The sequence below is a fragment of the Podarcis melisellensis genome, assembly GCF_964234715.1.
Source record: "Podarcis melisellensis genome assembly, chromosome: 17".
In the NCBI taxonomy this organism is placed as follows: domain Eukaryota; kingdom Metazoa; phylum Chordata; class Lepidosauria; order Squamata; family Lacertidae; genus Podarcis; species Podarcis melisellensis.
In genome coordinates, this window is record NC_138534.1 from 7,017,892 (window position 1) to 7,043,924 (window position 26,033).

General features: G+C 44.0%; 1 protein-coding gene across 1 annotated transcript in view; it reads left to right on the forward strand.

Moving 5' to 3' along the window:
• The window catches only part of MAST1 (microtubule associated serine/threonine kinase 1), a 94,559-nt gene that overhangs the window by 21,058 nt on the left and 47,468 nt on the right, over positions 1 to 26,033 (forward strand). Inside the window, exon 2 of the mRNA XM_081893729.1 lies at positions 2,379 to 2,410. Coding sequence (XP_081749855.1) covers positions 2,379 to 2,410 — 32 coding nt within the window. The remainder of the gene's footprint in view (positions 1 to 2,378; positions 2,411 to 26,033) is intronic.

Consider the following 26,033-nt stretch of genomic DNA (forward strand, 5'->3'; position numbering starts at 1 on the left):
CATAGTTTCATTTGGATACACATTTTTCCTTAGAAAACAAGTCTGATTAATTGTTTCTGGTTCTGATAGAAAGTGTCAATATCCCTCCATCGACACAGAGGGGGTTCCATTCATAGAAACAGCGGTATTGCCTGCTAGTTGTGTTGAGCTGTTGCTAGTGGTGCAACAACTTTGACAGCGGAGCTTTGGGCAGGTTGTCCCTTCAAAATTTTTTTATGTCTTACGGGTGTGAGCCCTTTATTGAGAGGGAATTTGAGTGGTTAAGGAGGGGCTTTGGGGTTCTTTTGATGTGTGTGATGTAGAGCATTGTGGAGATGTATCAAGGCACACGGACATGCATTGGTGACTGTGAATGAAGTGGGGGTAGCATTTATGGTCATGCCTGTGTATCAGAAAGAATCAAGACCCCTTTGAGGTGCTGATGCTGTGAATCCCTCCATCATAGGTTCAGGCTGTATATTTGTGTAACTAAACCATATATCATAAAGACACTGCAGTCTCTGCTGTGCCTCCTTTCCAAAAGAAAAGGCAAACCCTGGGTGAGTTTCTGGAACTCCTTGTAACTTGCACCACACAGAGATTAGGCAGGCGTGCAACAATACATTTTAACGATACTGGGTAGAGAGGGACCTATAACTTTGTTTATATTGTCCCCTGTTGGTAAGCAGAAATTGAAATCCGTACTGCAAAGTGGTTGGCATGAATATGCTATTTAGCGATTCTGCTGGCACTTGGACAATCTGGAAAATCCAATATGTCTGTCAAAATAACTCACCAGAAAATATATCTAATGCTACCTGTTACATTGAGAGAATCAAGTGCTTTCCTGTCTTGAAGAAACCTAATATAAGGAAGCAACTTCAGTGCCTGCCTGCTTGTCTTTCAGTGTGATCCTATACATGCCTACTCAGAAGTAAGCCCTACTGGGTTCAATAGTGCTCACTTCCAAGTGAGTGGGCATATGGTTTTAGCCTTGATACTTTATTTTCTTCACCCATCCTCCCTTGATTCCCTTTTCTTATTTCTGATCCCGCCAGCCCAGCCCTGCACCCCCTTGGTTCCCTCACCTCGTTCACCTGACCTGTTACCTCTTTTGTCATTTCCACCTTTGAGCCTTTTGTGAGGACAGTCTCTGGTAGGACCCTCTTTCTTTTGTCCATCACCCGATTGCCTCATAAACAGGGATACATTTACACTGTGCTAAAATGAAAAAAGAGCAACAATGCAGCCAGGCAGTCCAAACAAAAAAAGGTAAACTTTGTGATTTCGGTACACGCTGTAAATCGAGCACATTTGCCCCATTTCCCTTGTTTTACATAATTTATGATGCACTTTGGACAATTACTGTTATTATGCATAATTTATTCTGGTTTTGCTAGTCAGAGGCAGGAAGCTATAGATGCCTCTGACCACTGGGAAATCCTGTTGGCAACTCCTTCGGGTTTTCAGCAGGCATGTAGTGACCCCACTTTCAATTGTCATTACAGATATAAGGACTAAGGGGTCAGCAAACTTTTTCAGCAGGGGGCTGGTCCACTGTTCTTGTGGGGGGCTGGACTATATTTTGGGGAAAAAATAATGAACGAATTCCTATGCCCCACAAATAACCCAGAGATGCATTTTAAATAAAAGGACACATTCTACTCATGTAAAAACACCAGGCAGGCCCCTCAAATAATCCAGATGTGCATTTTAAATAAATGGACGTATTCTACTCATGTAAAAACACGCTGATTCCCGGACCGTCCGCGGGCTGGATTGAGAAGGTGTTTGGGCCGGATCCGGCCCCCGGGCCTTAAGTTTGCCTACCCATGAACTAGATTGTTGTTCTCTCTCTTTCCTAATGTGGAAGCTGAGTTTTTCAGAGAGCTGGATTCTATGCATGTAGCATATACATCCTGTCCTCTTGTGTTTCATGGAGTCATGGCAAATATGTGTTCTTCTTGGCCTAACTGACCTCTTCTGCAAAGCCCTTCTGTGGGGGCTTACCACAGATTTATGTGCTCTGCAGTATCTGCCACCACAAGTCTCACTGTCTTCCCCACCTCTCCTTTAGCATTTTTTTGACCATGAGAAAATGGTAGAGGAGTCTAGGTTGCCTCTGAGTATCCCACTCCCTCATCAAACTTTCTGAGGAGAAATCAATGGCTTATTGGGAATGAAGAACTGTTGGCTACCTGTTGTGCTCCACTTTCCCTCAGGACAGCTACATTCCATATTTAATGATGTGTACTGAAGAATGAGTTACATAAATAGTAGGGATGAATGTCCTTACTATTATTTTTACTTCATGGAGGATGGGATGTGGAAAAAAAGGCCAGTCTTTCCTTTACTTATTTACACCTGTAGCTAATGTATTTTTTTTCAATTATTTGCAGAAAGACCTCCCTTTGCCCAGGAAAAGCAGTAGGTAAGTACAAGATTTCTGTATTTATAATAGACACATATCAGAATGCCAACATGAGCGAAAAACTCTTTCTTTGTAGCCACTTTTTTTGCTTGTGTGTGTGTATTATATGGGATATGTAATTATTATTATTATTATTATTATTATTATTATTATTATTATTATTATTATTTATTACTAACTACCCCTCTTGTGGACTGATTTAAATATCATTACTCCAATGAGAAGGCTTCCAGCCTGGTGATGCTTTGTTTAACATCTCGTTATAATGTGAATTGCCTTGTCATATTGCATATCCTTGGTGTTGAAGGAGAAATGTACGCTGTCCCAGCAATGCATGCAGCATGGAGCTTTGAAGTGTTCGCTTCCACCAAACAGAGCACCACTATGTACAGGGAAGATAATTTCAGCAGCCTCCACACAGGGGCTGTCATAATATTTTAAGCTGCTCTTCAAAGCTACTTCCCAAGTTCAGCATTTTTTGCTATTTTGTCTCCTAGCCTGCCCGTAACTCTCACATTATATATCCACCACTGGGCCATTTTGAACACTCATTCTGCATTGTGGACAAAGCCTCTTCTTTCTGCTCGTTTGCTTCTTAAAAATATGTTTGCTCTGGCCAACAGGTAGTTTTCCTAGAAATCCACTCTATGAATAAGATAAGAGATTAGAAGGCAAAGGCTCCCACCCTCAGCCCTTCAGAGTGACCTGCTGACAGATCTTGTTGCCTGAGATTTGTTGCCTCGTGGTTGGCAACTGTGGGGCAAGAAAGGACCCCTCGAGGGAGGGGCAGGCTTGTCCAAGGAGACTCTGAATTACTGACTGCTATGCCAGGATGCTAGGGTATTTGTAGTAGTCTGCAAAGTAATAACATAGAACTGGAATACGTGGTTATCCCATTGGCTGGTTCTATGAAAGCATTCTGCACACATGAATATTGACATACACAAAACAGAACTGAGTTGCCTTTCAAATGGAATATTCAACTTGCATGACTTTGCAGCTGCATATTTGTACCTGCAGAGACATCACCTTGCCAACAAAGGTCCGTATAGTTAAAGCTATGCTTTTCCCAGTAGTGATGTATGGAAGTGAGAGCTGGACCATAAAGAAAGCTGATCGCCAAAGAATTGATGGTTTTGAATTAGGTGCTGGAGGAGACTCTTGAGAGTCCCATGGACTCCCATGGCCACGGCTAAACAACAACAACATTTGTACCTGGAGTTCTCACAGCATTTGAAAGTTTGGCAGGAAAGTTCCCCAAGGTGTATGATTCAGTACTTCATAGTCCTCTGCCACTTGCACTCTCAACATTTCTACAGTCCTATTTTAAGCAGAAATCAGTTTACTGAGGCCATAATTAATTCTGCAGTAAGGAAACGGTGGAGTGTGGAAATTGTGGAATAGATACCCCTTTATTTATGTGGATAAGCAGATAGTCAGGAGGAGTGCATTTGTTATCCTGAAGAGGCAAGCTACTGTTTGGTTTCAAAAATGACTTGCCTCATTAGGTGTTGGAACAGCTGCCAAATAAAATGTCAAAATAAGCTCTGACTGTGTGTGTGGTTTCTTTTGCTTCATATTTTACTGTTTAGATTGTTGCCATAATATTTTGCCTCCGTTGAGGAATGTATAGGAGGATTACATGTGGGAATTATTTTTTCTGGAATTCCTAATTCACATAAATGGTGCAGGAAAAATCTGCCCAGAAAACTAGATTCCTGCCAGTTCCCATGGATCTTATATTTGAGTAGAAAAATGCCCCTTGAATGGTGTGTGTGGCTAAGGTGTATCTGTGCAGGTGACTGTTCAACTCTGTGCATCAACATTAATTCTTGACCTTGTGTTTTTACACTTAGCAAACACATATTGGTGTGTAGAGGGAGTATATATGTGCATACAGGTCTGAAATGAAGATGGGAACTGAAGTAATAATAATAATAATAAATTTTATATATATCCCGCCCTCCCCAGCCGAAGCCGGGCTCAGGGCAGCTAACAACAATAAAACAGTACAAAAGTACAGCACAAACAACATTCTAAAATCATTCATTATATAATTAATTAAATTCAGGCCACTGGCCACCATTGGACCAGAGCTCCATGAAGATTGCCGAGGGAGGGAGTCAGGCTGTGCCCTGGTCAAAGGGCCTGTCTTGCAGGCCCTGCGGAAAGATGTCAAGTCCCGCAGGGCCGTAGTCTCTTGTGACAGAGTGTTCCACCAGGTCGGAGCCACAGCTGAAAAAGCCCTGGCTCTAGTTGAGGCCAGCCTAACTTCTCTGTGGCCTGGGACCTCCAAGATGTTTTTATTTGATCGAGAAGTAATGGCTGTTGGTAGCAGTAAGTCACTGAAGTATGGCAAAGCAGTGATACAGACTAAGTCAAGCAAGCTATAGTCTCCTTATTCATTTTCTAAGGCAGAGCTTTCCAAACTTTTCAAGCTCGTGACACACTTTTTGGACATGCCTCATTTCGCGACACAGCAATTCAGTTTCACATCATTTTGTGACACAGCAATTCAGTTTTACCAGCAAACCGGAAGTTAAATTAACCCTTTCCAGCCCCGGGAGGAACATGGAGAGCATTTGTGCAACACACCTGCACACTGCAGCCGACGCACTAATGTGTCACGACACACAGTTTGGAAAGTTCTGTTCTAAGGGTATTAAAGTGGGCTCTATAAATAAAAAATTTGAAATTTATAAATTGAAAATCGTAAGTTCCCCTAATATGTTCTGCTACCTTTAATGCCCTCCCAACTTTCTGGAGGCACCTCTCTTGCACGGATGGTCAGAGGAGGAGAAGATGAGTAACGTCCCCACAAATGTGTAGGACATTATTATATAATACTCCAGAGCAAAGCTTTTTTAATAATAAAAAAAGATTAATATTTTTTCCAGCATTAACAAAATTAAAAACAAATAACATCATAAAAACCGAACTACAGCACCATAGTAGCTGCCACTTTAGGCATTCTGGAGATACATAGTCTAGTTATATTAAAGAAAAGCATTTTGTGTGCGGTTGTGGGTGTGTGGGTGTCTACACATATGTGTGTTTTTGTATGCAATGTTTGGGAGGAAATAAGACGGTAAATAACAAATAACAGACTAAATATTGATATATGTAATTTTTATTTCTTAATTACCGTATTTTATGCTCTATAAGACTCACTTTTTCCCTCCTAAAAAGTAAGGGGAAATGTGTGTGCGTCTTATGGAGCGAATGCAGGCTGCGCAGCTATCCCAGAAGCCAGAACAGCAAGAGGGATTGCTGCTTTCGCTGCGCAGCGATCCCTCTTGCTGTTCTGGCTTCTGAGATTCAGAATATTTATTTTCTTGTTTTCCTCCTCCAAAAACTAGGTGCATCTTGTGGTCTGGTGCATCTTATAGAGTGAAAAATATGGTATGTTTAGTGGTAGTATGGCTGTATTGTTTTTTGTAACATAAAATCATTCCATAAAAATTATTTATAAAAATAGAGAAAAGAAAAGCAGAACATACCAGTTTCACATTTATGCATGTTACATGCACCGAAGACTCCAGATCATCAGCATAGACAAATATGGACTTCCAGGCTGAATCAGCATCTTTTAGCCAATTGCCCATGCATTGGCCTTGAGTTTCATCAGGCAGAATCTCCATGTCTTGCACTGTAATCCATTCTCTCACAGGATATTATTGGGCAGGGTTCATGTTGCGTAAATCAGTTTGTGCCTATTAGACCCAGAACTGTGTCCCAGCTTTGAATGTCATCTTTGCCTTAGGTCAGACTAAGGCTAATGGGGTCTAAAGAAAGATGCTTCCCTCCTCACATACACTGAATGCTCCCTTTCCATTACAGTTTCTGCTTGGATTCCAGTGCCGAGTCCAGTGCTCATTTCCCTGAAGCACTTCCAGCATGACACTGACGAGAAAGACGAAACTGCTGAGCACAGCGGGATTTAAGAGCACGAATATTAGGGATAGATGGGCTGTGTGTGTAGGGAAAGCAAGAGGAGAGGAGTTGCATTTCTGAGAACTCAGCAAAATAATAATAATAATAATATGCATTCATTTTGAAGTATTTTTCTCTAACCATGAGGACTAGAAACCAATGTTTTTTAAAACAAAGGTGGCAGTCGCTTCCTGCGTCTCATAAAATGCCCACACATGGCACGATGGCTTCAAGTCAAGCCAAAGTCTGTGCTGAGGACCATGACTTTTGGAAATCTCCGTTCATTGCTGGGAGTGTGTCTGTGTGACTATTGAAATTACTAAGAGATGATGGGTGGAATTCAACATAGCACTTAGTGGGGTTTGCGCATGGGGAATGAGGTCAGCTCGTGCAACAGGGCTTCTCCCTCCCCCGTGAAGCCCCTAAACCTGTTCTGAGAGTTCCCTCAGTCCTCCGGAGCTGAATGCAGATGGCACAGGGGAGGAGAGGCAGTGGCGGACTTTGGGGTCTCCAACGCCAGCGGTGCCACATGTGACTCCAAAATGACTCCGCCTCTCACCTTCCATTCTGCAGTGGCACCTTGGTTTTAGAGCAGCTTAGTTTATGAACAACTTGGAAATATAATGCTGCAAACCCGAAAGTAGGTGTTCCAGTTTGTGAACTTTGCCTTGGAATTTGAATATGTTCCGCTTCCTGTTGAATGTGTTCCATTTGTAAATTGAGCCCCCAGCTGCTAAGCAGAGGCTTCCTGTTGAGTCTGTCGGCTGTTGAATCCTGAGCACCCACCATAGCTGTCAACGTTTTCCTTTTTTTAAGGGAAATTCCCTTATTCCGGATAGGATTCCTCGCAAGAAGAGGGAAAAGTTGACAGCTATGGCACCCATGCAACACAGAAGTGATATTTGGAGCTTTTGTTTTTGCTATTTTTGCGTTTTTGTGGCTTTTTCGTTTTTTTGACTGTAACTTGTTCTTCGTTTTATGGGACTGACTTGTGACTTTGTTTTTGTGACTTGTTTTTGTGACTGTGTGGAACCCAGTTCAGCTATTGATTGATTGATTGTGTGGCTGCAGAAATGGATAAAAGCCCCCATTCAAACAATGAGTGCACATCAGTGCACATAAGAAAAAAAATTAATTTTTTTTATCAGCTACAATATTGTCTTACTTATTTTATAGTACAGTACATTGATTATCAATGGTCTCATTAGATAGTAAAATTCATGTTAAATTGCTGTTTTAGCGGTTGTTTTTAAAAGTCTGGAATGGATTAATCCATTTTGCATTGCTTTCTATGGGAAAATGCGCCTTGGTTTTAGAATGCTTTGGTTTTGGAACAGACTTCCGGAACAGATTAAGTTTGGGAACCAAGGTACTACTGTACATTATAGTTATGGTGACTGTTGTGGCTCCACACACTCCCTTAAACCTGCCTCTGGAGGGGGAACTCCTATTGCACAGGCAGACCATATTCTATGCATGCAACAAGTTAGCTGAATCACACCTTTTACATGTGTGTTTGTGTGTGAGTACACTGGCTAGAGCGTTAATGATATGTTACAAAGTTGTGCTTAAAGAAGCACAACTGAAGCTGCACATGTGTATAATTTGTTGCATTTAAATGAGTATTCATGTGTTTCTACATATACCTGATAGGAAGGGTTTTTCTATAGATTCATTTTCTCCCCCCCCCGCCCCCCACCTGGAGATATTCCACCCCTGGAGGTATTGGGTTCGAATATGAGCATACTCAAGACTTACAACACCTTATAGAAGTGACACCAAAGAAGGATGTTCTTCTCATCATAGGGGATTGGAATGCTAAAGTAGGGAGTCAAGAGATAAAAGGAACAACTGGCAAGTTTGGCCTTGGAGATCAAAACGAAGCAGGGCAAAGGCTAATAGAGTTCTGTCAAGAGAACAAGCTGGTCATCACAAACACGCTTTTCCAACAACACAAGAGACGACTCTACACATGGACATCACCAGATGGGCAGCATCGAAATCAGATTGATTATATTCTCTGCAGCCAAAGATGGAGAAGCTCTATACAGTCAGCAAAAACAAGACCTGGAGCTGACTGTGGCTCAGATCATCAGCTTCTTATAGCAAAATTCAAGCTTAAACTGAAGAAAGTAGGAAAAACCACTGGGCCGGTAAGATACAATCTAAGTCAAATCCCTTATGAATACACAGTGGAAGTGAGGAACAGGTTTAAGGATTTAGATTTGGTGGACAGAGTGCCTGAAGAACTATGGATGGAGGCTCGTAACATTATACAGGAGGCAGCAACGAAAACCATCCCAATGAAAAGGAAATGCAAGAAAGCAAAGTGGCTGTCCAATGAGGCCTTACAAATAGCGGGGGAGAGAAGGCAAGCAAAATGCGAGGGAGATGGTGAAAGATACAGGAAATTGAATGCAGATTTCCAAAGAATAGCAAGGAGAGACAAGAAGACCTTCTTAAACGAGCAATGCAAAGAAATAGAGGAAAGCAATAGAATGGGTAGAACCAGAGATCTGTTCAAGAAAATTGGAGATATGAAAGGAACATTTCGTACAAAGATTTCCATAATAAAGGACAAAAGTGGAAAGGACCTAACAGAAGCAGAAGACATCAGGAAGAGGTGGCAAGAATACACAGAGGAATTATACCAGAAAGAAATGGATGTCCCGTATACCCCAGGTAGTGTGGTTGCTGACCTTGAGCCAGACATCCTGGAGAGTGAAGTCAAATGGGCCTTAGAAAGCACTGCAAATAACAAGGCCAGTGGAAGTGACGGTATTCCAGCTGAACTATTTAAAATTTTAAAAGATGATGCTGTTAAGGTGCTACACTCAATATGCCAGCAAGTTTGGAAAACTCAGCAGTGGCCAGAAGATTGGAGAAGATCAGTCTACATCCCAATCCCAAAGAAGGGCAGTGCCAAAGAATGCTCCAACTACCGCACAATTGCACTCATTTCACACGCTAGCAAGGTTATGCTTAAAATTCTACAAGGAAGGCTCAAGCAGTATGTGGACCGAGAACTCCCAGAAGTGCAAGCTGGATTTAGAAGAGGCAGAGGAACCAGAGACCAAATTGCAAACATGCGCTGGATTATGGAGAAAGCTAGAGAGTTCCAGAAAGACATCTACTTCTGCTTCATTGACTATGCAAAAGCCTTTGACTGTGTCGACCACGGCAAACTATGGCAAGTTCTTAAAGAAATGGGAGTGCCAGATCACCTCATCTGTCTCCTGAGAAATCTCTATGTGGGACAAGAAGCTACAGTTAGAACTGGATATGGAACAACTGATTGGTTCAAAATTGGGAAAGGAGTACGACAAGGCTGTATTTTGTCTCCCTGCTTATTTAACTTATATGCAGAATTCATCATGCGAAAGGCTGGGCTGGATGAATCCCTAGCCGGAATTAAGATTGCCGGAAGAAATATCAACAACCTCAGATATGCAGATGACACAACCTTGATGGCAGAAAGTGAGGAGGAATTAAAGAACCTTTTAATGAGGGTGAAAGAGGAGAGCGCAAAATATGGTCTGAAGCTCAACATCAAAAAAACGAAGATCATGGCCACTGGTCCCATCACCTCCTGGCAAATAGAAGGGGAAGAAATGGAGGTAGTGAGAGATTTTACTTTCTTGGGCTCAATGATCACTGCAGATGGTGACAGCAGCCACGAAATTAAAAGACGCCTGCTTCTTGGCAGAAGGGCAATGACAGGCCTAGACAGCATCTTGAGAAGTAGAGACATCACCTTGCCAACAAAGGTTCGTATAGTTAAAGCTATGGTTTTCCCAGTAGTGATGTATGGAAGTGAGAGCTGGACCATAAAGAAGGCTGATCGCCGAAGAATTGATGCTTTTGAATTATGGTGCTGGAGGAGACTCTTGAGAGTCCCATGGACTGCAAGAAGATCAAACCTCTCCATACTGAAGGAAATCAACCCTGAGTGCTCACTGGAAGGACAGATTGTGAAGCTGAGGCTCCAGTACTTTGGCCACCTCATGAGAAGAGAAGACTCCCTGGAGAAGACCCTGATGTTGGGAAAGATGGAGGGCACAAGGAGAAGGGGGCGACAAAGGACGAGATGGTTGGATAGTGTTTTCGAGGCTACCAGCATGAGTTTGACCAAACTGCGGGAGGCAGTAGAGGACAGAGGTGCCTGGCGTTCTCTGGTCCATGGGGTCACGAAGAGTCGGACACGACTAAACGACTAAACAACAACATGAGCATACTACTGGAAACTGAATAAAGATCGGAACCAGGAAGTGCAGATTTTCATGATTCACAGGGTTAGTTCTGACTTTATGTCTAAAGCACCTACTTCAAAAAGTGCTACCAGGTGCTGTGTTTGAACGTGTTGCAGTGTTTGTGGTGGAGAGCCTGTGGCAATTTCTGCCAATGATACTGTGTCCTCAGGGATTGCTGGCTTGAGAGCATCCTTGCTCCATCAAAATCCCTATGTTGAAAACTTAAAGAGAGGAAAGATTAAGCTCAGTATTTATCCTAACATGTAAAATTTCCATTTTTATGGAGGTTTTGGAAGGGGGGGTTCTTTCCTGCACAGAGTGCCCCCACACACATGCAACAATTGTGCAGAGGACTGTACCACATCCCCTCAGTCCTGAACGTCTGCAACAGCTACTTTTTTGCTATGCCAAAAACAGTCCTTTTTAAAGTGTGACCTGTTTTTATTTTCATGCACTTCTCTGCTACCCTTACTGATTGCTTTTCTTTTACAGTATTTTTATTTCAAATTGTATGCAAGTCAAAAATATATTTTAAAAAATAAAAATAAACTGTATGCAAGTCATACAATTGCATAAAGCAGTGGTTCCCAATTAGCGAAGTACTGCTGACCACCTGTTTTTCAAAAGCCAAAAGCTTTTGAAAATGTTGATATCTCTCTGGTACTTTTTATATGTGAATGGTGCCACCATACCCTCCAACCTATTCTCCACACATTCTTCCCAACTGTGTTCCCACACAAGAGCACAGCATCCCAAAATGTGTGTGTTTTGGCACCATGATCTTGTGCATTTTGGGACACCATGATCTCCTGCGAGAGAAAAAAGGTAAAGGGACCCCTAACCATTAGGTCCAGTCGTGGCCGACTCTGGGGTTGCGGCGCTCATCTCGCTTTATTGGCCGAAGGAGCCAGTGTACAGCTTCCGGGTCATGTGGCTAGGATGACTAAGCCGCTTCTGGAGAACCAGAGCAGCACGCCATTTACCTTCCCGCCGGAGCAGTACCTATTTATCTACTTGCACTTTGACATGCTTCCGAACTGCTAGGTGGGCAGGAGCAGGGACCGAGCAATTGGACCTCACCCCGTTGCGGGGATTCAAACCGCTGACCTTCTAATCGGCAAGTGGTTTAACCCACAGCGTCACCCACGTCCCACAGCGCCACCCGTGCCACCCTGCGAGAGTAAGGTCCCGAAAAACAAGATGTCCTGGACAGTTGACAGATGTGCCACAGATCCCCTGGGAACCACTGGCATAAAGCAAGTCACACAATAATCCCAAAACAAAATCCAGCCAACAGGTTGAAAAGGAGCTTGTGTGATCAGGTTTTGCTCCAATTGGTGTGGAAGCAGGCAGTGTAGTCAGATACAAAGATGAACTAGCTTGGCCATCATTCTGCAGCAACCATTATGGCTGGAAGCTGATGCCCTTCATTGTGTTCCTTGCTCAGGCAAACAAATCAGGTGACTTACTTTCCCCAGTTAGTTTTTGCATGCCAGTCAGTGCTCATTCTGCATTTAGAAGGTTGCAGTGGCAGGGAGAACTGCAGTTCTGCTTTAGGTGAGTCATATGACTATTTCCCCTTATTATAATTGACATCTCCATAGTGCTTTAGATGGTTCAAAGCACTTCAGAAATACAATAACCCTGTAAGGTTAGGGTCAGTATCATTAAGACCCTTATTGCAGAGTAGAGGCTGCTGAAGTCCAGAGAGATTTGCTCATAATGAGCTCATGGCAGAGGTAGGGTCTTCCTTATTATTCTTTGTTAAATTTGTATACCACCCTTCATCCAAAGATCATAGGGTGGTTCACAACATAAAAATTAAAAAAATGAGAACACAAAATACATAATAAAAACAAAACCAAACTAATAACCCCCCTCCCACAAAGACATTTATTAGGTTGTAGAATATAAAATCACCCAAAGGCCTGGTTAGAGAGAAATATATTTGCTTGGTGCCTTACGATATGGAGTGAAGGTGCCAGGTTTGCCTCCCTGGGAAGAGCATTCCACAAATGGGGAGCCACCATAGAAAAGGCCCTTGTGGAGGAGGCACACAAAGAAGGGCTTCAGATGATGATTGCAGGGTCATTATTCATAGCTCTCTTTTTTTTTAGCCACTATAATGCAGCATGAACATGGCCGCCTGGTGTCCTACTTCTGAGCATGGACTTAATGTATGTTTCCAGACATTTCCCTAAGTTGTACTGGGAATGCTTACTACTCTTCGGAGCAAAGCAGCTTGTTTTGAGCAAAAACGCCACATTCACAGTTTCCCAGATTTTGGCATTAATGTAGTCTGCTGTTTATGGCTAGTGAAATCAGCTTCATCCTAGGCCTGCGTACCTATGGATGCTCTTAGGCATTTATGCAGCCAGGGACAGTGGGCACCATTTGCAGAAGAGTTAGTAAGTGGATATACTTTATGGAAGACAATCTTACTCGGCCACGAGTGATTGCCAAAGAAGAAGAAGAAATGCTTTTTACACCATCAAAGTGTACAAATATGTCCATCAGTGCAAGACATCGTTCACCCGTATGGTGAGGGCACCTACGATAGGCAGGTATTTGCACACAGCCAAATATGTGTGCACACAACCCACACCCATATGCAGATCAGCAGCACTTGCAGCATGCGCTCATGCACACACTGCCACTTAATACAGCACCGCCCCCTCACACCTCCCCCTCCTCTCCCTGCCCTTCCCCGCATTCTCTCCCTCCCTCTGTCTTCCCCTCCATTCCAGTCCTCCTTTCTTCTTCAAAAGGGAAGGCTCACCACAGACCTCCCCCCCCTCCACTCTTGGCTCCAGTGGGGGCTCAGAAGGTGCTTCTGCAGCATACACCACCCCCAGCCTCGCCACCATGACCCCCCTGGGGGATGATGTCTGAGTCCCTGTGGACAGCGCTCTCCAATTTCTCTATGCCCGATTTCCTTGAGAGCAGCATGTTTCGCCGTACAAAAAGGTACAGAGAAAGGAAGCTTAATTCAGTCTGCATCCCTCCATCTTTCCCCCCTTTCTCCGTAGCCCCTCCCCATCAGCATTCTGTCCCCCTCTACTCCCATTCCTCCATCCATCCTTCCTTCCTTCCTTCATCCCCTATCATTCTTCCTCTCTCTTCTGTCTCCTGTATCTCTTGCTCCACTCCCCCCCCCCACTTCGCTGGTTTGCAAGGGAGAAGGGGAAAAAAGAGCTTGTGTATTAATCATCTTCCTTTCTCTCTAACACCCCCCCATTGTGGCCAGGCAGCCAGGACTCTCCAAGGAGGTGTCTCCTGGGGAGGGAGGGAGAGGGTTGCAGTGGCTGGCAGGGTTGTGGCGCAGTTGGGGGAGGGGAAAGAAAGATTCACAAAGACTAGGATGCCATGGCAACTGCCAAGGACATGAGCTGTATATGAACTGGCAGCACTGCCTATGACAAATGGTTGGTCTGCCTGTCTTTCTAGCTGTCCGTCTCCCTCTGGCTCCATGCATGCACCCCCCTCGGTTCTTCTGGGTCACTCAGCCTGGACAAGCTTGTGGCTGCTGGGTGGGCAGATGGAGGGGCTGGGGATGTGGGTGGGTGGGTGGGGATGGGGACTGTCGGATGCAGCGAGCAAATGGAGATGTATAGGAGGGGGCTGAGCCTTAGTGGATGGAAGGAAGATGCAGAGGGCGAGAGGTCTGCGTGTCTGAGTGCACTCCAGAGGGATGGTGTTGTGGGTGTCTATATATATATTTGCCGCAGGAAAGTTAGGTGGGAAGGGGATGAGTGGGAATAAATGGAAGGATCTATGGCTGGGCTCTGGCATTCTGTTCTTCTTCCCGAAGATGCTCACGCCTGCGAATTTTTCAAGTGCCTGCATGCCTAGCTACCACTTCTGGCAGCTAGGAATTTTAAATGCATTCTAGCCCTAGGAGCGATTGTGTGAAAAGTGATCTAGATTACATTAATTCCCCACCCCCTTTACCCATCCATCATCACAGTTGAGTACGGAATGTATAGCAGTAACACCCCCATCCTTTGCTTAAATTCTCCCTGCCATTGCCCTCCATTCCCATAATGCCTCAATATACACCACTGCTTTCTCTGTTATTTATCTTTGCGATCTGCTCAGCTGCAGGGCAATGCTTTTATAACTGCATATAACAGAGAGACTTAAAGACGTGTAGTTAAGCCTCCCTGCTGTCTCAGCTTATCAGATATGGGTTCTTCTACAAGACTAGCTCAGTTTGTGTTGTTTGAGTCTGCATGTGTGCAGTCTACATCTGTTCATTTGAACATCAGTAATTGGCAGTGTGAGTTTGCAGTGAAAGAGCTGAGTTGGGGGGAGAGAAATACAGAGAAATCGCAGACACGTGTGTGTGTGTGTGTGTGTTTACTTGTTTACATAGGACGTAGAGAGCAGAGTGTGTGCTGTCACTCTGTCATTCTGTGTGGCTGAACAATGGTGTAGGAACTTCAGACCAGAAGCCAGGTGGCTTACTATAATTCCTTGCGCCAAATTGCAGTGCTAGAAGATGCCTTGATGTGTTGCAAGTTTGCAGTGGGCTCTCTCCCAGAACTCAGAATCCCCGGGAGACTCGGACAATATTCCCTATGAAAGAAGGGAGTCTGTTGAGCTGCACAGTAGGCAGATGGTGACAGGTCCTCTGCCCTATTGCTCCACCTATAGGAAAGATGTATTTTCAAACTATCAAAGCTTATATCCCATACTTGTGGATTAGCTAAAACAGATATTTCTTTCTCACATTTTATCCTGCCCTTTGTCTCGGGAGCTCTGGGCAGCATATACAAGGAGAATCCCATTTTATCTTTAAAAAGCCCTGCAAATGTGGGTTAGGCTGAGAGATAGATAGATAGATGATAGAGACTGGTTCAAGGTCACCCAGGGTGTTTTATTGTTTTTTAAGGATTCGTCTTTGCAAAGCATTTCCAGAAAATGCTTTCCAAATACTAGATGTGGTTTTGGGAAAGATCTGCTGCTGCCTTGGGTAGAGAAAAGGGGAGCAGCTGAGAGTGCATATTAAGGAACAGCCTAGACATGACCAGGGGTAGCCATGTTTGTTGTTCATATGTCTGCCTCGTTCCTGTACGCTGTGGAATTGAAACGCGTTTTCTCTTCTAACATGGAAAGGGATGCTTTGGTGAGAAGAGAAGAGCCCTTTGAGCCTCAACTTAAATGTGCTTCATTTCCCCAGGCCCTTTCCCCTCAGCCCAGACTATGGTGTGATGGCTTGCAGGCAGTGTTAGAAACTGAGATGTGAAAGCTAGGAGCTAAATGGCACCTTAAACCTAGGTAATGGGCGCAACAACGGAATGTCTAGGCACGTTTTTTGCATAACAAGAATACAAAGCTGAAAATGAATTGGCTGCAGCTAAAATATTATGTTCATTTTTCACATGGTCTAATCCTTCCCCTGCGCACCCCCACTAATATTCTTACGAGGGTCTCTTCTCTGGTCTTCAGAGAGTAACTGGAAGTGGGGAGGCAGAAAAGGGTCCTCCTTTCCTTCCACTCTGCAGTTTTAATCCGAAATCTTGGGCGCAGGAGTGCGCCCAGGGCTCAGAAACCGCTAGCGCTAATGAAATTCCCTGTCGCGAAATGCGCCTAGAACAATGGGAGTTTCGAACACAGCTTGCAGGAAGGCTATTAAGGGAACGGCTGGGCTTAGCTCTCTTTCCTTGCCTGCCTCTTCTAATGTCAAGCTGATCCCACCACCGGCAGTCGCTTTCTACATGCATGGGGTGACACAAGAAGAAAGAAACATGGCTGCCCCTGTTGTATCTAACATGGCTTTCAAGACTTTTAGGATTAGGAATAGACTTTTATGCTCTTTCCACTTCCTTGGCACAGTCCTCTGGGAGGTAGGTCAAATCTTTCACCCCAAACATCGCACCAGTCCTTGCTAAAAAGTTTATTTCAGGGGTGGGGACCTGTGGTCCTCTAGATAGTTGCTGGACTCTTAACTTCCATTGCCCCAGTCCCAGGCAGGCTGAGGCTGATGGGGTTGGAGGTCAATGTCATCTGGATGTCCACAGGTCCTCCATCACTGTCTTATATATCATTGTTAATATGGGAGAGCTTTGCTCCTTTCTGTGTGGTAACTCTTGTTCTAAGCTGTCATGCAAATGAACCTTCACATCTGAAATGTTCTTGTGCAGTTCATGAGATGGCGTTGGACTGGGATCATGGAGACCTGACGTCAAGTACCACCTCTGTTGTAGTTTGGTCTTTGGCAACTGAGTCGCAAACCCAGAGCATTACCCAATCTCACAATTTCCATTCCAAATGTGCAAGAGAAAGATTTCCCCAAAGGAGGAGGAGTCAGCTCTGTTGTACTTCTGTCTTAGGTGTTCTGCTGTTTATTTGTTTAGATATGTGCTGCTTTCTGGAGTAACATCTTACGAGACCAGCTTACAAAATTCAAAAGCAGGAAAAACCTCACATAAATCAGTAAAACCAATAAAATAATAGTTATATCACATTTAAAAGCACAGCTGAAAGGCCTTCTTAAAATTCATGCTGAAAATATTACTCAGAGTAGGTGCACTGAGATTAATGAACATGACTAAGTTAGATCCATTAATTTCAATAGGCCTGCTCTAAGTAAAACTTAATTGAGTGCCAGCACATCCAGATTAAAGCTAATCATAAAGGCCTTCTTAAATGCAAATGTTATCAAAGCATGCTTAGAGAGGCCTGGGTGGGTGGTTTTCCTGTTTTCCATTGCATTGGTGCCAAAAAGGCCCTGCCAAACTAGTTCGGGTCCATAGGAGACCCAGAGAGCAGGGTGTGGTATGAAAAGCTCAAAACCTGCATAGGCTCATGTAGGCAGATATGATCCTTTAAATACGGGTACAGCTTGTAAAAGTAGCCCCAGGTTGGCTGCTTCAGGGATGAGGAGTTGCCCAGAGTAGCTGAGGAAACCCAGCCAGATGGGCGGGGTATAAATATTAAAATTATATTATTATTAGTAGAATGCCCAGGAATTGAGAACTCACTTTCCCCCTGGGTTCTGCAGCCAAAAATGAGGATTGTTCATTCATTCATTGATTCAGGCATTACTTTCAGCTTCAGAGATGTGAGGAGAGAAAAAACAGAAAAATTCAAAGGGAGGGGAATGCTATTTATTTATTTTTAAATGTTAATAATATTGTAATGGTATTTGATACCTGGTACCTTTATTGCCAACTTTGGGAAAATGTGGGGTGTAGTGAAGGTTTTTTTTTTTACTGCAATGGAGTTCTTGGTGTGATGTTGGTGCTTCTTGGACTGCCTATAAGTGTGTGAAAATTAATCTTTGATTGTTATTGTGATATGTAGGAAGATTAGAGGAGAATGTATTTCAGGGACCATAACCGGAGTACATAATGAAGGCTAGCTTCCCTGTTAACCACCCTGTTGTATTCACAATGAGGCAGAATAAGGGGTGCATTTATTTACACTTTTCAATGTATTGCTGCATGCAACCCCAAGTGGTGTGAGATTCCAGATGTTCCAGGTGTTTACCCAGCATTCATGTTTCCTTTTGGAAAGAGGCACAGCAGAGACTATGGTGTCTTTACGATAAATGCTTTATTTATACATATGTGTACTACCTGAGCCTATAGGGATGTGGGTGGTGCTGTGGTCTAAACCACAGAGCCTAGGGCTTGCCGATCAGAAGGTCGGCAGTTCGAATCCCTGCAACGGGGTGAGCTCGCATTGTTTGGTCCCAGCTCCTATCCGCCTAGCAGTTCGAAAGCACATCAAAGTGCAAGTAGATAAATAGGTAAGGTAAACGACATTTCTGTGCACTGTTCTGGTTTTCCAGAAGTGGCTTAGTGATGCTGGCCACATAACCCGGAAGCTGTATGCCAGCTCCCTAGGCCTATAGAGCGAGATGAGCGCACAACCCCAGAGTCGTCCGCAACGGGACCTAACAGTCAGGGGTACCTTTACCTTTACTACCTGAGCCTACAATGGAGGGGTTCGCAGCATCAACATCCAGCACAGCTGTCTCTCTCTGCTTGCTGCGTTGCCTCTGGTCCACATCCCTGCAACTCAGCTCTGAACACTGGCTTTGTCCTTTTAACTAACCGCAAACTGGGGGAACGGCCCCACCCATTTGCAGTCTCACACAGAGCCTCTTTCATTTGTTTCCTTTAATGACCCAGGCTATCACCTGACACAGGAAGCTAGCCTATCTTAATATTTGTTCAATCCAGGGATCAGAAGGATATCGCATACAGCCTACTTCCTCCCCCCCCCAAAAAAAAACCTCATAACAGTATGCTTGAAGTGTAATAGAGATTTTCATTTGTGTTGGCAATTGTGAGCTTTCAGCTGAGGAATGATACTGATTCTGGATTGATTAATGCAAAAGGTAGTGATGTGATTTTTGTTGCTATTGAGCTAGGGTGTACGGAGTGTTAGGGAGGGTTAATACCTCTGGTGGGGGACACATTGTCCTCCTTTTGGATTGTTTGTCCATCTTTGGTCCCCACCCTACACTCAGCTCTCACCTGTGGCTTCTACCTGTCAGCATGTGACAGTGGCCACATCTCAGGAACATCTTCGACTGGCCAACTAAACCAGGTGCCAATGGGTCTTGTTGTGAATATTTCCATGGCCTTCTGAGGTTTGGTGAGCTGGAAGGCAGCACAGGGCCCTCTTGGTCATGGCCCCCTGGTTGGTAAATCCCTTTTCTAGTGATGCCCAACTGCTTCCCTCTATTAAGGCTTTCAAGTGAGCCATAAGAGCTAGCTCATCTAGGAGAAGGAAAACTCTGAGCCTGTACCTCTGCTGCCTTGTGGGACATCTTCGGAAGAAGAAAGGCTTCGGAGTAAACCCTACAGAAATCCAGAGTGGCAACGCTGGAGGAAGCAGTTACAAGTTACCAGTGTCTGCAGCCACAGCAGGTGCTGTGATTCTCTAGTGCAGGCCCCCTCAAACTCGGCCCTCCATGTGTTTTTGGCCTACAACTTCCATGATCCCTAGCTAGCAGGACCAGTAGTCAGGGATGATGGGAATTGTAGTCTCAAAACATCTGGAGGGCCGAGTTTGAGGAAGCCTGCTCTAGTGCAGTGTTTCCCAACCGTGGGCCTCCAGCTGTTTTTGAACTACAATTCCCATCATCCCTGACCACTGCTCTTGCTAGCTAGGGATGATGGGAGTTGTAGGCCAAAAACAGCTGGAGGCCCAAGGTTGGGAAACACTGCTCTAGTGGTTTGACTTCACCCCTGATGGTGCACTCCATTGTCTCTCGAGACAGACAGATGCCCTGCTCACACCGCGCAAGTGTGAGCTGGACGGACAGGGAACCATCGCCAGCTTAGTCCTGTGCCCTGGTTGTACTAGGTTGTCCTCAGGGCTGCTTGCAGAGAGCTCTCTGCTGCACCAGGAGTCCCAGCCGAGTCTTGAGGGCCCAGCCTAGAGACCTCTTTCCCTTTTGCACAGCCTCACTTAGGGCTTCTCGGTTTAGGCTTGTTACCTGATTGTGACGTGCGTTTTGTGAACGAGCCATCATGCACCAGACACCTAAGGTGAGCCTTTCGTATCGCCTCACACACAATGCTCCTTGTTTCAATGGAAGCAGTTGTGAGTCATGGAGTGACAGAACTCAAACAATGATTCATGTATGTGTCTCCCAGCCGTAAATAGAGCCTCACAGTTGGGAGTCATGTCAGCGCGACCTACTCTCTTTTCTGCCCGGGGAGAGGGGGCTATGTGTATATTATATATTTAAATATTTATCCTTTGCTATTTATATGGTGCCCCCTAAAATAAATTATCTAGGCCTGATACAGAAAAAATAAAACACAGCAATTATACAATGGTACATTCAAAATCCACAACAAGCCTAAAAATCCAACCAGCGTAAAAGCATACGAGAAACAAACATAAGGCCGACACACAGATACACACAAATGCAATACTGGAGCAGAAAAGCTGAAATCACAATCAAATGCAGGAGATAAAAGCCATCAACCATGCCACAGAGATTTTAAAAACAATATATTAAAAGGGGAGGGGAATTATTATTATTTCTGGTCAGGAATTATTATTATTTTTTTTAAAAAAAGAAGCACACACCCCAAAAACGGCTCAATAAAGTGAGGTGTGTAGTAGGGGCCAAAGGAGGGTTTCATAAGGCAGTCAGGAAATGAAACTGCCTATGAGGAGCCTTTCTGGAGAGAAGTTGGGGGGAAATGCATTTTTTAAAAGGACTTTTTATGGATCAGATTGGATCTACTTAAACAAAATTTATATACCCCTTGATTGTGAAGAAAAAGAAAAGCAAAAGACCCAAACACCTCTGAGTGCTTTACAAAAATATATAACAATAAATTATAAATTATAATAATTTTTTATTTATACCCCGCCATTCCCGGTTCCGAAAACTGGGCTCAGGCCAGCTAACAACAAATTCAAAACACTTAATTGTAGAAGCAGCATAAAATACAGTATAAACACATGAATAACAATAAAATTCAAAGTTCAAGAATCAATTTGGGGGAAATCCATCTAATAAGCATTAGATAGTCACCAGGGCTAGCTGGCTGAATTAGTCCTACTTGGGCCGGCGAGGAGGCCAGGGGAGAATTAGCTGTGGGGTCTCAGAGCGGGTAATCTTCATAAAAGGGGAGTGGGAGGGAAGAGAAGGGAAATAAAAGATCAGGCTGAATTCAAATTAAAGGCCAGGCGGAATAGCTCTGCCTTACAGGCCCAACAGAAGGAGGTTAAATCCTGAAGGGCCCTAGTCTCTTTCTCTTTTTTTTTATAAAAAAAATATTTATTAAGAGTTTAAGGATTACAGAAAGAAGAGAAAAACAGAGTTAAACAAAACAAAACAATACATTACAGTACAGTACAATACAATACATAAAAAATAAAAACAAAACAAAAAGAAAAAGAAAAAAAGAAAAAAAACACTACCTATCTTAACAAAACAGAAACAAAAACAATTAAAAACACATCCAATATTTCCATATCTTGTCTTTCATTTACTTGTTTCATCGACCTCCTCACACCTCCCTTTTTTGTATTCTAGTTCAGTTAGCTATTTCAGCAAATCCTTTCCATCTTTCTCATTTTTAGCCCTATAATTTGTCTTGACATAATCTAACTTTACTTTTCCTCCTTTAACCGATTAACAATCTATTTTTACTTAATCCTTTATAACATTTCTGCTAAAGCCATATAACTTCATTCCAACATCCTTCTAACATTCATTAATTTTACAATATTTCTGTAAATAATCTTTAAATTTCTTCCAATCTTCCTCCACCGACTCTTCTCCCTGGTCTCAGATTCTGCCAGTCATTTCCGCCAATTCCATGTAGTCCATCAACTTCATCTGCCATTCTTCCTGGGTGGGTAGATCTTGTGTCTTCCAGTACTTTGCAATAAGTATTCTTGTTGAAGGGCCCTAGTCTCAAGGGACAGAGCATTCCACCAGGTTGGAGCCATCACTGAAAAGGCCCTGGCCCTGGTGGAGGGTAGTCTGACTTCCTTAGGGCCCGGGACCTCTAAACTATGGTTATTCATGGACCTTAAGGTCCTCTGCGGGGCATACCAGGAGAGCCAGTCCCGTAAAAATGAGGGCCCTAAGGACGTTAGTAGGTGTTACAAACACATTCCCAACTTAAAAGGAAAAGGTTAAAAATCAACAGTAGCAAAGAGAATCTCTGCCTCTTCCCCACGCCCTCTGTGCATGCTGGAGAGATTGGTGGAAATCATGGCTGGCTAGAAAGTCAAGACAAAATCTATAGAGCCCTGATGGCGACTCAGTCCTTTCAATAATAATCAGAAGTGACAAGGCTCTTCTTCTCCACCCAGTCAGGGGGCACCTGGAAAAGGCCACAGCCCTAAAGACAGTGACTGTACCAGATTGGGTCTGGTATGGAGGAGCATATGCTAGGATGTGTATGAATGAGACAGGCCTGGCTTGGGTTGTAGGTGGGCCTCAAATGAGGGAATCAGATAGAACTGTATGTAATTCAGGATGTAAAAATTCAAGATGTGGAAATGTTGCTTGGCCACAGAACTGCGCAAAGTGAGTTTATAGCTGCCACAGATGACCTGGTCAGGGTTGTGAACACCCCATGCCTTTTCAAAGCACACACACACAATTCTGTGCCAGGGTTATGCAAATTCTGCTCCCAGAAAGGTAGGGATGTAATAAAAAAAATTAATTGTAATAAGAATATGAAAATTAAGCAACATTGCTTATATTTGATTAATTTGCATAACTCTACACTTGTTAATCAGGGATGTGGAAAGCAAGACAAGACATTAAAAGCCCCATTCGCTGATCAACTGAAATATTATTAGGTTAGCCCTCTGATGTTTATTATTCATCAGGTGAGGCTTGCACTAGTTCACATGTAACTTCACGGTCATGAGGGCTAGAAACTTTTTAAAAAGTGCATGGGTTTGGTTTGGTTTTGAAATCAGATTGTAAAAATCTCACTTCGTAAATAAAAGGGCTGTCTCTAGGTTTCATGGTTGTAAGAGAAATATGAATTAAGTGTCAGAAGATATTTCTGTGGACCTCTTTCCCATAGGTCTTGAAAGAGAAGAGGGTTATGCGCTGTACCCGTTCTCTTGCCATCTTTTAGCTGAATTCCCTTTTTCTTTTGCACACCAATTCCATCCTCCACTGTATGCATTCCTTCTAGCTTCTTTTTACCACCATCAACTGGCAAAAGTGTTGTATTTTTGCAAATAGGTTTTTTTGGGGGGAGGATTTGTAGAGGGGGTCTACAAAGATGTGGTCCAATATTTATGAAAGGGTCCTGCTACATTTGCTTGCTCAGATGAAACATTGGTCTTTTTTAATGAAATTTATTCCCCAGTGGAAAACCTGAGTCTCAAAACGTGTCAGGATCCTTTCATAAACATTGGTTTGCAACGTTCTGGCTTTAGTTCTTATTTTTATATCAAAACTGGGGTGATTGGGATAGATTGTGCAGTTTGACTTCCCCCACTGATAATGTCCCTACTTACTCAGACTTACCGGACTCATGGGGTGGGGGTACAAGAAGGGTAACTATTCTGGCCTAAGAAATTTGCATCTCACTTGCTATTTCAGGGGGTCTAAGCCCTTGCTTGCCATCCTTTAATTATTCTTATTCCCCTAGTAGCAGAAAGCTTGACAGTAAAGGAGAGGTAGATAGGCCAGCTGCCTCCAGAATGACAGCAGAACAGAGTTGTTATACTTTTTAGTGTTTTTTTCAGGGGCACTCAAAGGTATGCAGTATCCGCACCTCTTTTTGTTGTTGCTAAAAAGTGTGGCACTTACTGTAACAACATCATGGTGAGTACGAGCACCTATTTTTCTAGAAAAAAAGCACTGAATGGGGGTATATAATGTCAGGGGTGAATGAAGGCTAACCGACACCTGCGGAGGGGCAAACCGCTGGCTGCGCATGTGTTGCGCCACTATGTACGATGCATGCATGGTGTTGCTACGTAGGGCATATGTGTGGTGTCGCTACGTACGGCACATGTGCGGCGTCACTACATACGGCGCATGCATGCAACACTGTGCATGCGTTGTACATAGTGGTTTGCCGCCGGCGCCTGAGCACCGTACGGACACTGGCGGATCCTCTGCTCGCGGCTGAGCTGCGAATGGAGGATCCTCCACATGCGGCTGTGGCGGCACAATGGCTGCTCGCACTGCTGCGCCTGGGGGCGGCGGGGTGCCTTCTTGTCACACACCCCAGACATGGCACCCAGGGCGCACCGCCCCCCCTTGCGACGCCACTGTATAATGTCATGGTATGAATTCCCCTGACCTTGCTCTCCTCCTCCAGAATACTCTGAACAGGCTTATCCCTTCTTCAATTGACATGTTTGTGCCACATAAGTGTGTTAGTTTTTTAAAGGCCACACAACTCTTTTGTTTGTGTATCCTCTTTGAGAACTGAGTGTCAGAGAGGCGTTAGGATGATGGATCACTCTGGGGTGTATATGGTGGTACGTACTTTAGTATCCTGTTGGCACACAATGAACGATACGCCATCAAAGTTCTCTCTTGTTTAGAAGTGCTGTTTATCCTAGGCGCAGGTGTGAGTTTTGCATCTCTCCAGAGCCCACCTTGGGAACTTTCTATAGCTTTTGTGATGGAGGGTTGGGACACTTGGCTCTCTTTCAGTTGTGCATGTTGGGCTTTCCGTATGAATGTTTCGAGAAGATAAGAGTCTTGGAGGTGCATTTCTTCTGGCTCAGATGATTGCTAATTCAAACTTCTTCAGTTGCAACTCTGAGCCTTAGCATGCAATGGACTGAAGGGTCACTGCACAACACGCAAGCCATTGTTGGCAGCCCATAAGCTACTGTGCAGCTTGAGGAATTGACAGCGATATAAACCTGGGCACACATCCAGCCCTGTGCAGTTAGTAACCTATACCATAGTGTTTGTACAGCACTGAAGACTAGGTGGCAAAATAAGGTTAACAGCCAGCCAGCTGCACCTGGGAGCTGCAAGGCAATTCAACACAGCCTTGTCAAGGCACACATCTGAACAGTGTTGTCCTTGGGGCTACTCCAATTTACTTTAAAATGCCTAGACCCTATAGCAGAGTTTCTTTTCTTGAACTGCTTGGGTTGTGGAATGACTTGCCTTACCTCAGCTCATCACTGAGTTCAGCTCACTTATCTGAGGACTAGTTATGGCTTAATAAACATGGAAAGGTGTGGATAACCTGCCAATGAACCCTTTGTGACAATGTTAAGGCTTGTGGGAGAAAGATGTAAGGCTGTAAATCACACCTAGAAATGCTACTTAATTGTTGATTAGGAAAAATCTGGCTCCACCCTTCTATGAAGTATGAATCTAGTTCCATGCAAATAGCAGTTAATTAACACCACCAATGCCCTCTTTGTCACCTTCCAGAGGAAAAAAGAGCTGAGTATTAAGTGATCATAGCAAGCAAGAGTGGATCCAGCATTTCTGAATTTCAATATTGAGTTAAAGCTTGTATATGTGTGTGAGAAAGACGGAGAACGCAGGCACAGTAAGGCCTCAATTGGGAGGCAGGTCTTGTGGCAAAAGAGCTCAGTTTGGTAGTTCTGCTTTTGGATCACACTCTAGATAAGCCCACCCACATTTGTAGTGGCATTCTGTTGCCTCTAGGTAGACACTTTTCCCACACTGAACCAATACTCCTGCTTTTCACACCTTTTCATAAGGGATCTGTAGCTCAGTTGTTTATTAGAGATAACAGTTGTATGCAGAATGCCTCTGTCATTGGCCTGAGCGACTTCATCTAAATGGATCTCAGTCTGCTTGAGATCTTGGAGAGATGCTGCCAGTCTCAACCTGCAGTACTGGACCAGGAAGACCAGCGGTTTGACCCAGTAATAAGGGAGCTCCATGGCACAAGGTGGGCCAATGGTTAAGTGGGAAATGGGGCTTCCTGGCTACTGGCCAGCTCTTCTTTGGGAAAGGACTGCAGAAGGTAACC